Source organism: Muscardinus avellanarius (assembly GCF_963383645.1).
Source record: "Muscardinus avellanarius genome assembly, chromosome: 15".
Taxonomy (NCBI): domain Eukaryota; kingdom Metazoa; phylum Chordata; class Mammalia; order Rodentia; family Gliridae; genus Muscardinus; species Muscardinus avellanarius.
Genome location: NC_137801.1, coordinates 85,608,383 through 85,620,570, shown reverse-complemented (window position 1 = coordinate 85,620,570; position 12,188 = coordinate 85,608,383). Strand labels below are relative to the sequence as shown.

Genomic DNA, 12,188 nt, shown 5'->3' with positions numbered 1-12,188 from the left:
CTGAGATTGACCTGGAAACTGCAATCCTCCAGTCTCAGCCTCCCAAGCGCTGGGATCACAGGCGTGCACCACCACACCTGGAGCTAAGGTCACAAAGCACCATTTCTCTTGAACTTCAGGCACAGGGTAGGGGCCGAGGTATGGGGTCTGGCTGGCCCCTGGATGGTGCTGGGAAGCCCTGGGGTGACCCAGAAATCTCAGGCCCCAGGTCCCTGCCAGACTCTGGGACTGCTTTGCTCACTGCTCACATAGTGTTCACCTCCTCTGACTGATGCCAACCATGTGTTCATAGAACCCAAGGATTTTTCTAGGGGAGAGGGCAAGAGGAAAGGGGGGCAGGGGGCCCCAAGAGGGCTCAGGTGTGCCCTTACGGTGCTTACCTGGCTCAAGAGTCCCATGAGGTTGCTTAAGAGCAGGGGAGGTCTGAAGTGGGGCTGGGAGGGGGGGGACCCAGGGCAGAGGCGGGGAGGAGAGGACCCTGCCTGGGTCTACAGGAGCACCAGGTCAAGAAGGGCAGCAGGAGTGCCCCTGCTGGGAAGAAGTGGATCAAAGGGCCTGGAGAGCTCTCCACGCGCAGGCAAACACTGCCCCAGCCCTGCCCCGGGGCCCTCTCCCGCGCTATAAGAGCCCCGGCCCCAAGTGGGCACCCAGGCTGCGGAGGCGCCATGGCCAAGCCACCCCTGCTGCGGTGGCTGCTGCTGCTGCCCACACTCTGTGGCTCAGGCGTGGGTGAGTCTCCCCAGCCCACCTCCCAGAGGTGCCCCCACCAGCTACATAGCGCCGGCTCAGTGCCCAGAGTCACCCAGGTCTGTACATACCCAGCATTTTAACGAAAAAACTGCTGAGGCCCAGAGAGGCTTCCCGGCTTGCCCGGCAGCGCCTGGGCACTGCAGCTGGGGAACCCAGCGATGTCTGACATGTTGATCGGCCATACATTCCCAGAAAAACTGACCTCATGGTTGGGTATGTCCTGGCATAGCCTGGGTCCTAAGATTGCTCTGGCCCCAAACTGTAGCTGTCTGGCCCTCCTCATCGCCGGCCTGTGCCCAGGGCCCGGAGTTCTGGTGTCAAAGCCTGGAGCAAGCGTTGCAGTGCCGGGCCCTGGGGCACTGCCTGCAGGAAGTCTGGGGACACGTGGGGGCCGTGAGTACCGCCATGGATGTGCCGGGGGTGTGGAAAGGAGGGTGCGGGCGGGGCTGGAGACTGGAGCCCTCAGAGGGGATGGATGATGGGAGGGAGGATGGGTGCGTGGATGGGCTGGCTAGGTAGTTGGATGGGTGGATGGATGGATGGATGGATGGACACGCAGATGATGGGATGGATGGGTGGGTGGGTGGATGGATGGATGTATGGATGGATGTATGGATGGATGGATGGACATGCAGATGATGGGATGGATGGGTGGATGGGTAGATGGGTGAGATGGGCGGATGAGGGCATGCATAATGGGATGGATGAGATGGGGCAGCGGGCAGCTGCCTGTACCCGGGAGGGCCCTGTATGACTTGTGCCCGAAAAAGCTTCACTCTCTGGAGCTGGAAGCCGGCCTCCGTTTACATGCCCTGCCTTGCGACTTCTCCCCAGGATGACCTGTGCCAAGAGTGTGAGGACATCGTCCGCATCCTCACAAAGATGACCAAAGAGGAAATTTTCCAGGTGATGAGGCCTGGATCCTGGGTGAAGTTTGGGAAATAAGAGATAAGGGACAAGCCAGGAGTGGTGGCGCACGCCTATAGTCCTGAGGCGGGAGGATTGCAGGTTCAAGGCCAGCATCAGCAACTTAGGGAGACCCTGTTTCAAAATTTAAAAATAGCCGGGCCTGGCATCGCACGCTTGTAATCCCTGCGCTTAAGAGGCAGAGACAGTAGGATTGCACAGGTTCGAAGCCAGCCTCAGCTACTTAGTGAGGCTCTCAGTAACTTGGTGAAACCCTGTTTCTAAATAAGAAGTATAAAAAAGGTCTAGGAGTATAGCCCAGAGGTAGAAAAGCCCCTGGATTCCACACCCAGTACCACACAAAACACACAATTAATTAATTAATTAAATCAAATAGAGCTGGGGCAGCTCAGATGTAGAATGCCCCTGGCTTCAATCTCCAGCATAAAAGAGGGGGCAGGAGAGAACGAAGCAGGTGGCGGTGCGGCCCCGGGGGGTATTTCCAGCTGAGGGTGAGGCCTAGACTCCAAGCTTCTCCAGGTCTGGCCCAGGCCCGGACCGAGCTCTGCGCAGCCATGTCGTCCCTGAGTGGGGAGAGGGCGTCCACGTGCTCGCAGCCCAACTCCCGGTCACTCTCGGAACCCCAGTGCCTTTAGAGAAGGGGGCCATCCTGCATCCAGGGACTCGCAGACCTTTCCCTCTCCCCCCGCTCAGAAAACAATTCGGAAGTTCCTGGAGCAGGAGTGCGACGTCCTACCCTTGAAGCTGCTGGTGCCTCAGTGCCGCCAAGTCCTGGAGGCCTACTTCCCCCTGGTCATCGACTACTTCCAGAGCCAGATCGTAAGCTCCCTGCCGGGTCCACACCGCCATGCCCCGCCCCTCCCAGGCCCCGCCCATACCATAGCCCCTCCCACACCGCCATGCTCCGCTCCTCCCAGGCCCCGCCCCATACTCTAGCCACTCCCACAGCGCCAGGCATAGCCCACCACCACAGGCCCCGCCCCAGTCATGCCCCGCCCCTTCTACAAGCCTGCCCCTCCCATGGCCCCACCCTCTCGCGGTCACGCCCACACCACCTTCCACAGGGCTATGCCCCGCCCCTCCACACAGCCCACCCTCCTATAGCCCCACCCCAACTTCCACACAGCATGCCACGCCCCTCCTACACAGCCCACCCACCGCTTCCAATAACCACGCCCACAGCCCCCCCCCCGCCCTCCCCAGCCTTCCACACAATCCTGCCCCTCCCCTCCCACATAGCTCCACCCACCTGCCGGCCTAGACCTCGGATTCCCACACCCCACACCCCCCCCTCCCCGTACAGCCTGGCCCACCGAGGCCAGGTGGCCCCAGCTGGACACACACACACACACACACACACACACACACACACACACTCCACCCAGCACAGGCCCAGGAAACATTGGTGCACACATGCTCGCGCAGGCACGCTGCCAGCCCGCCCGGCCTCTCTGGGCAGCACCCCACCCCACCTGCTCCCCACTGTCTCAGGCCAAAGCCGCTGGGCCGCCTGAGCAGGAGGGGCTCCATCCTGCCCTAATGGCGCCTCTCCTGTCCTGTGCCCTAGACCCCGAAGGCCATCTGCCAGCATCTGGGCCTGTGCCAGCCCAGGTGGCCAGAGCAGGAGCCAGGGAGGCCAGACGCCCTGCCCGACCCTCTGCCGGGCAAGCTGGTCCTCCCCGTGCTGCCGGGGGGCCTTCTGGAGAGGCCTGGGCCTCAGACACAGGTGAGGGGGGCACCACCAGCGAGGGGCCCCCGGGGCTGGAGAGGCAGCCTGCCTGCCAGGGGAAGCAGCCTAGGAGAGCCCGCGGGTGTGCACACCCAGAACCCCAGGACTTGGGAGGCTGAGATGGGATCACAGCATCAGCAACCTAGCGAGGTCCTTAGCAACTCAGCGAGACTCTTCCAAAAGAAAAAAGAAAAAGGGCTGGAGGCATAGCAGAGGTAGAACGCCCCTGGGTTCAATCCCAGCACCACAGAGAGTAAATATGTAAAGTAAGGAGGGCCGGGTGTGGCTGGGAGGTGGAACGCCCGCAGGAGCAGCCGCGGCTCCAGGACTCCTGGGGGGGGGGGGGGCAGCCTCCGCAGCCTGGCCCCGCCCCGCCCATCTTCCCCCAGGACCTCTCTGCGCGCAGGTTCCCCATACCCCTGCCCTTCTGCTGGCTCTGCAGGACTCTGATCAAGCGGGTCCAAGCGGTGATCCCCAAGGTGAGGCGCCCGGCACTCCCCCGGCTTCCTCCCCCACCGCAGACCCCGCCAGGGCCGCGGCCAGGCCTGCGCTCGCAAACACCGAGGCCCAGTACTCGGGGCACTTTGCCAGGCGTGGCGTAGGAGCACGGTCCCGCCTGGTCCTCCCGCAGCCTACTACCACCTGGTGGCGAGGAATCCCCAGCTGTCGCCTTGATTTCTCAAAAGGGTGCTTTCAAAGCCTTCTGGTCACGGAGGGCTCACAGCTGTGGACGAGTGCTGTGGGATCCGAGGAGACCCGCGGGGTAGGCATGGCCAGGCCCGGTGGACACTGTTCAGCTAAGTGAAAACAAAGGGCCTGGGGCCAGCACACAACTGTAATCCCACAATCTCAGCACGCAGGGGGCAGACAGGAGGATTACAGGTTCAAGGCCAGCCTCAGCAATTTATCAAGACCTTGTTTCAAAGTAACTAATAAAAATAAAGAGCTAGGGTATATCTCAGAGGTCATATGGCCATGGGGTTGATTCCAGAAAGGACGGGAGGGAGGCAGCGAGGGAGGAAGGCAGTGGGTCAGCTGCTCAACAGCAGAGCATTTGCTAGTATGTGCGAAGCCCTGAGTTCAATCTCCAGCAACACAAAAAATAATTTTCTTAATAGAAAGTCTTCATACTGGAGCCGGGCGCGGTGGTGCACGCTTATAATCCCAGTACTTGGGAGGCTGAGTCAGGAGGATCGCGCAGGTTTGAAGCCAGCCTCAGCTATTTAGTGAGGCTCCCAGCAACGTAGTGAGAGACCCTGTTTCCAAATAAAATATAAAATGGGTCTGGAAGTGTAACCCGGAGGTAGATGGCCCCTGGGTCCCATCCCCAGTACAAAAAAAAAAAAAAAGGAAAGAAATGAAAAAGGCTAAGAAAGCCCAAGGGTTTAATCCAGAGAGAAAGAGAGAGAGGGGGATGGAGAGAGGGAGGGAGGGAGGGAGGGAGGGAGGGAGAGAGAGAGAGAGAGAGAGAGAGAGAGAGAGAGAGAGAGAGAGAACACCTCCCAGCTGATGTGGAGAGGGCTTGGCGTCCCCTCCGCACGCCCTTGGCTGGGGAGAGGCGGCTCTGGGGACAGGCGGCATCTACCAGGACTCCCGACAAATCCGTGGAGTTGCTTTGGAAAGAAAGCGGGCGCGGGCTCTGCAGGGTAGATGGCAGGAAGAAGAGCTGAGGCCAGAGAGGGCCGACGGCTGCTGCTGCCCGTGGGAAGCGGCAGGGACCGCTCACCTGCGCCACAGCAGGACGGACGAGCGGCCGCTGCGCACAGCTGGGCACAGGGCCCGCCGGTGAGCCATGAAGGCTTGGCACCAGAGAAGCGTGTGCCCAGCCCCCCTGGGCACGAATGCTGGGGCGAGGAAGCCCCGCGCTGGCCACCTCCCCTTACCCTCTGGCTGGGAGGTTTGGATGGGGGTGAGGCGCGGAAAGGTCGGGGTTCCTAAAGCCAGGGCTGTGTTTTGGGGGCTCGCTCTGGGTGGCATGGCTCTCCCTTCCCAGTAGGGAATGGGGCTTGTGTACCCGGCGCCCGGCTGGCACCAAGCATGGTCGAGCTAGCCGGGAAGGTTCCACGCTGCCCTGTCTGTGCCCGCCCCAGGGTGTGCTGGCCGTGGCCGTGGCCCAGGTGTGCCACGTGGTGCCCCTGGTGGTGGGCGGCATCTGCCAGTGCCTGGCGGAGCGCTACACGGTCCTCCTGCTCGACGCCCTGCTGGGCCGCGTGCTGCCCCAGCTGGTCTGCGGCCTCGTGCTCCGCTGCTCCAGCGAGGACGGCTTGGGCCCAGGTGAGCCCCGCGCCCCCCACCCCTGCCCCCCAGAACTGGAAGCCCTGCGCATCCAACAGCCCGGCCCGGTTTCCCTCCAGGCCTCCCCAGCCTGGGCTCCCTGCCAGAAGAGTGGCTGCTGCAGGACCCCGCCTGCCACCTCTGCGTGTCCGTGGCCTCGCAGGCCTGGAACAGCACCCAGCAGGCCCTGCCGCAGGCCCTGCGCCAGGCCTGCCTCAGCTCCCGGCTGGACAGGCAAAAGGTGCGGGGTGGCGCAGCGCGGAGGTGTGGGGCCAGGGCTTCGCAGCCAGACCCAGGCCAGGGGCCAGGATGTCGGTCAGACAGCAGCGCGACTACAACCGTGACCTAGGGCAGGGCCTGCCAAGAGGCGGGGTTATCGCTGGGGCGGGCGCGCTCCTGGGCGGGCGAGGAGAGACCCAGGGAGCTTCTCCAGGCGTTCACCCTGCCCACCGGCCCTGGGGCGCTGGCCGGCTCAGGCCCTTGCTGGGGGTGCCGGTGCCTTGTAGGGACTGGGAGATGAGTAAGCCTGGGGCTGGCGCAGGGCCTTGGTGCTCACCAGGTGCCGCCTGGTCCCCCTCACGGTGTGGCCAGTTGGGACACGTCTGTCTGCAAAAGGAAAGGCCAGAGCCGGGGGAGTGGTCCACGCCTGTAACCCAGTACTCAGGAGGCTGAGTCGGGATTGCGGGCAACTTAGCAAGACCGTTTCAAAATAAAATTAGTAGCTCAGAGGTACAATGTCCCTGGGTTCAGTCCCCAGGACAGAGACAGACAGACAGACACAGAGACAGTCTGGATGCGAAGGTCCAGGCCTCTACCTATCCTCAGTCGATAGCAAATTTCCTTTCCAACCTAAGAAGTGTTCTGAGACTGCTGACTGATTCTCTCCCCAAGACGCAGCGCCAGCGCCCTGGCTTTCCCGACAGAAGCCTCCACGGCAGCCCACTTGGCTTGTTCAGAGCTGCTCCGGGGTGGCCTGTCCCTGGGGTCCAGGGGCCCCCAGTGACCCCCAGTGACCCAGAGAGGCGGGCTTCGAGCAGGACAGACAGTCCATCGTGAGCCCGGCTCACGCACAGCTCCCCGTCTCTCCTCAGTGTGAGCAATTTGTGGACCAGCACACGCCCCAGCTGCTGGCCCTGGAGCCCAGGGGCTGGGACGCCCACACCGCCTGCCAGGTAACCCCCAGTGCGAGGACTCCCACAGCCCCATGCCCTCCCGTTGGTGGCCCCCAGAAGTGCCGCTCCCAGGTCTGGGTGCCTAGGACTAGGAAGTTTTCATGGGGAAAAGGCCTTGGTCTCAGAGAAGTAAAGAGTGTTAGCAGCCGGGCGTGGTGGCGCACGCTTGTAATCCCAGTACTTGGGAGGCTGAGACAGGAGGATCGCAGGTTCAAAGCCAGCCTCAGCAGCTTAATGAGGCTCTCAGCAACTTGGTGAGAGCCTGTTTCCAAGTAAAATATAAAAACCTAGGTCTAGGGATGTTGTCTGAAGGTAGAAGGCCCCTGGGTTCCATCCTCAGTAGCACACATGCACACACGCACGCACACACACACGCACACCTCTAATCCAGTACCTGGAAGGCTGAAACAGGAAGATGACAGGTCCAAGGCCAGCCCGAACAACACAGCAAACTGTAGCACCCTTGTGAGACCTTGTTTAAAGGTTGAAGGGGCTGGAGTAGAGCTCGGAGGTAGAACACCCTTGGTTCCATTCCTAGTACCAGAAAAAAGACCTGGTAGCCATGGTGATACACACCTGTTAATCCCAGTACTTAGATGGCTGAGACAGGAGGACAGCAGGTTTGAGGTCAGCCTCAGTAACTTAGCAAGACTCCGTTTCAAAATAAATAAATGAATAAACAAATAGGGTTGAGGGTGTGCCTCAAGAATGCCCCCTGGGTTCAGTCTCCAGTGCCAGGAAAAAAAGAAAATAGAAGAGGGAGGAGGGGGCAGCAGGCAGCCTGGACCGGTTGTCCAGGAGCGCCCGTGGTGGGAGCAGGGCGGGGGAGCCAGGTCCTAACCGTCCCTGTGGCAGGCCCTAGGGGCATGCGCAGCCGAGGCCAGCCCTCTCCAGTGTCTCCACAGCCCCCACTTCTGAGAACTTGGACCCCAGGTGAGTCCCAGCCCCGGGGAGGGCGGGCCTGACCCATCCTGGGGAGCACCCTTGGGCCCCAGCAGGGCTACAGACACCCGCCCTCTCCCCAGGGCCGCTCCCGCCCTTTTCTCCTTTTCTTTCTTGTGGGGTAGGGATGGAACCCAGGGGGCTCGGCCTTCTAGCCACACCTTCACTATTTTCCATTTTTATTTTGAAACAGGGTCTCCTAAATTGCCGCTGGCCTTGAACCTGCAATCTTCCAGTCTCCCAGATGCCGGGATCACAAGCACAGCAGAGCCTGGCTCAGGGAAGGCCCTTCCTAGAGCCCCAGTCCCTCCCTGCCCAGAGCCCTGGCCCCGCGCCTGCACCAGCGCCCTCAGCTGCTGCCCCGGGCCTCCCGGCCAGGCCGAGCACCAAGCTTCACGGACAAGTCGGACTGCGCTGCGGAAGCCGAGCACCAACCACCTCAGGCCATGCCGACCGAGCTCGGACGTGGCACTCGGGCGGACCTGGTGCAGTCATGACCAGGGGCCCCAGGACTGCAAAATGGCCGAGGGAAGGGCACAGCAACAGCACCCTGGAGGGCGCTCGAGAGCAAACGGGGCGGCTTTGTGAACCTGCTCAGCGCCAGCCCCCCAGGAAGGCTGGCGTTCACGCGTGTGGGGTGGGGAGGCTAGGGTCGAACCCAGGGCATTCTAAACGGGATACAGCCTTGGACCCTTTTATTTGGAAACAGGGTCTTGCTAAGTTGCTGAGGCTGGTCTCCAACCTGCAATCCTCCTGTCTCAGCCTCCAGAGCACTGAAATTACAGCTGTCACTGTACATGGCAAGTTCACTCTTTTTTTTTTGGCGGTATTGGGGATTGAACCCAGGGGCATTCTACCTCTGAGCTACACTCCAGCCCTATTTTTTATTCTTTATTTTGAAACAGAGTCTCACTGAGTTGCAGAGGGCCTCACTACAGAGCTGAGGCTGTCCATGAACTGTGATCCTCCTGTCTCAGCCTCCCGAATGCTGGGATTACTAGCGTGCGCCACCACGCCCGGCTCCGCTGGCTCCTTCTGGTGCTGTTGTGTTTTAACTTAGTGAGGGGTTGTGGCTGGAGGGACAGCAAGACTCACCCCCAGGCACTAAGCCAGGTCCTCATCCACTAGAGGAAAGGCCAGCCCTGACCTGAGCCCATGGAGAGGGGCTGCACCCAACCCAGCCCCTCCAGTCTCCCTCAGTGATAACTGGGGGCCCTGGGTGGCTCCGGAGCTCTAGCCGTCTGCTCTAGGGGAAGGGCAATGGCTGGCCTGGGAGGCCTGGGCGCCGTCCCACCCAGCAGTGGGTCCCTAAGGAAGATCTCGTTCCCCTTCCAGGGGAAAGGGCGAGCTGAGTCAGGGCTCTGGAGCCCTGAGCCTGGGCCATCATGAAAGGCTCCCTCAATGTCCCCTACAGAGCGTGCACAGTGGCACATGCCTGGGATCCCAGCACTCAGGAAGCTGAGACAGGAGGACCACAGGCTCAAGGCCAGCCTCAGCAACTTAGCAAGGCCTATTTCAAAATAAAAAATTAAAAGGACTGGGGGTATAGCTCAAAGGTAGAATGCCCCTGGGTTCCATCCTTGGTACCAAATAGAAAAAAAATCTTCCTGGCACCAGAGGACCAAGAACCCAGTGTGCGCCCTCCTCCCTCTCTGCACCTGCGTGTCCCGCACCCTAAGCACAGCCTGGTGCCAACGCCACTCCCGTCCTGAGGGGCAGGGCGCATCCTGGGTGGCGCTCTCTGGGGGACCTCACAGCCGCCAGCGCGAAGCCCAGCTCCCACAGCCCCACCAGGCTGAGAACCCGCGCCGGCTGAGACAGCAGCTGGGCCGGCGGCTTCACAAGTGCCCCATGCTCAAAACACAGCCGTTAGTTATGTGCTAATATTTCTATGACGTTCAAAGTTCAGAATAAAGAGATCACAAAATACATAAAGGGCTGGGTATAGCTCCAGGAGGTACAGCGCCCCTGGGTCCAATGCCCAGTGCGACCAAAAGCGGGACCTAGGGCTGGGGTATAGGTCAGTGGTAGCGCCCCTGCCTGCCACCCGCGACATCCTGGCTTCGGTCCCCAGCACCACTATGAGGCGGGGGAGTTCTCTTCCTTCCTGTATGGTGATCGTCCCAACCTTCAAAACTCCAAGGGCCATTTTACCTCTGCCATGACTGACCGGCTCCAAGCTCCGCTGGAGTGATGCAAGCCAAGCACCACCCTGTACCGCCTGCCCGCGACCCTGCTAATAAAGTCCTGCTCACGCGTGCAAGAGAACAGTCCTTAAAGTGGCCCGAGGCCGCGAGCCTGAGCCGGCGGGCCTCACCCCCAACTGCGTGCGCGCCTCACCTCCTCTGAATTTTTGGTTTTATACTGCGAACTGAACTCAGGGACATTCTATCCCTGAACTACACACCCAGCCCTATTTTTTTTTAAGGGGGGATACTAAGGACTGACCCCAGGAGTATCCTACCTCCAGCTACATCCCCAGCCCCGTTTATTATTTTTAATATGGAATGCGTCACAATTTGCGTGTCATGCCTGCGGAGGGCCGAGCTAATCTCCGCATCGTTCCAATTTTAGTGCGTGTGCTGCCGAAGCGAGCAGGGTCTCACGAAGCCACGGAGGGCTCACCGGGTGCTGAGGCTGGCCACAAACCTGGAATCCTCCTGTCTCAGTTTCCTAAGTACTGGGATTATACATGCACACCACCAAGCCTGGCCCCCAAAATAATTTTTATTTTGAAACAGGGAGGGTCTCACTAAATTGCTGAAGATGGCCTTAAATTTGTCATCCTCCTGTCTCAGCCTCCCAAATACTAGGATTACAGGTGTACTACCATGCCTGGCTTCGTATATGTGAAATTTAGGATGCTTTCTTTTTGTATGTGTGTGGGAATGAGAATAGAAGCCAGGGGCATTCTACCTCCAGCGACGCTTTCAGACATACTTTTTTTTTTGCAGTACTGGGGATTGAACTCAGGGGCTTTATCCCTCTGAGCTCTAATCCCAGACCTATTTTTTATTCTTAGGGTATCACTAAGTTACAGAGGGCCTCACCAAGTTTAGCTGAGGCTGACCGTGAACCCATCCATGAGCCCCCTATCTTAGCCTCCCAAGTACTGGGATGTCAGGCATGGGCACCACACCCAGCTAAATTCAGGATGTTTTCCACTTAACTGTCTGTGTGTGACTCTGGGTTCTGAGGTCGTACTGAGGCAAGCGGCTCACTGCCCCCTGGGTTGGGATCCCAGCCAGGGCCTGAGACCCGGGAGAGACGCTGCACGTTGGAATCATGACCCTGAAGACACACAGCAGGCCCCACTCCCAGCCATGGTGGAAGCAAGCCACACATCACTGCCAAAAAAGACCTTAATGGCCGGGCGTGGTGGCACACGCTTGTAATACCCACGCTTGTAATCCCCACGGTTGGGAGGCAGAGATAGGAGGATCGCGCAGATTTTAAACCAGCCACAGGTTCGAAGCCAGCCTTGCTGGCTTAAGAGACCCTGTTTCCAAAAATAAAATAGGTCTTGGAGTGCAGCCCGGAGGTAGAAGGGCTTCCAGGAACCCCAGTACCATCAAAAAAAAAAAAAAAAAAAAAAGAGAGAGACGTTAATGGCCGGGCGTGGTGGCGCACGCTTGTAATCCCAGCACTCAGGAGGCAGAGATCTAAGGATGGTGGTTTGTGGACAACATCAGCTACTTAACGAGGCCCTTCGCAACTCAGTGAGACCCTGTTTAGCAATAAAAATTAAAAAAAAAAAAAAAAAACAGGGCTGGGGGTGTGGCTCGAAGGTAGAATACCCCTGGGTTCCATCCCCAGTACCGCAAAAAAAAAAAAGTTTAGTTGGAACCTGAGCATGGTACACTCTTATAATCCCAGTACTTGGAAGGCTGAGACAGGAGGATCGCAGGTTGAAGGCCAGCCTCCCTCAACTCTTAACAGGTGGACAGAGGGAGCGAGCGGGCAGGGGCAGGTAAAGTGGCTGGAGAGGACGGGGACAGGGCGCCGCTGTCCAAGTTGTGGAGGCGGCGGCCGCAGAAGCACATGGCTTCCCGAGGGAGCTCCCTTCTCACAATCTCTAGCTCCGGGCTCCGCTGCAGCACTTTTTAATTTTCATTTTGAAACAGGGTCTCACTAAGTTGCGCAGGCTGGCCTGCATCCTGGACGTACCCACGCACCAGGCTAACTGACTCCTTTTAGTCGGATACCTGGTTACCCAGAGAGAAACACCCGGGCTGGTCCACCATCCCAGCTGACGGAAGGAAGGATGCCCGCGGGTGACGCACCGCAGGACAGCGGCAAAGATTCACAAGGAAAAGGGGTCCTCCTCGGCCAGCGGCCGCGGCGAAGAGAAACTAGAGGCTGCTTTCAAAACAGGCGACGTTTAATCCATTCAG

General features: G+C 59.6%; 1 protein-coding gene across 1 annotated transcript; it reads left to right on the top strand.

Annotated features, from left to right (window-relative positions):
* Positions 1–665: 665 nt before the first annotated feature.
* SFTPB (surfactant protein B) lies at positions 666–7,770 on the top strand (the record flags this gene model as incomplete). The annotated part of the gene is made up of 10 exons (XM_080711649.1): positions 666–729; positions 1,016–1,143; positions 1,585–1,656; positions 2,371–2,496; positions 3,245–3,403; positions 3,796–3,885; positions 5,497–5,680; positions 5,761–5,921; positions 6,772–6,852; positions 7,708–7,770. 10 exons carry the CDS (start codon positions 666–668, stop codon positions 7,768–7,770), a joined length of 1,128 nt encoding a protein of 375 aa, XP_080567775.1.
* Between the last annotated feature and the right edge of the window lie 4,418 nt (positions 7,771–12,188).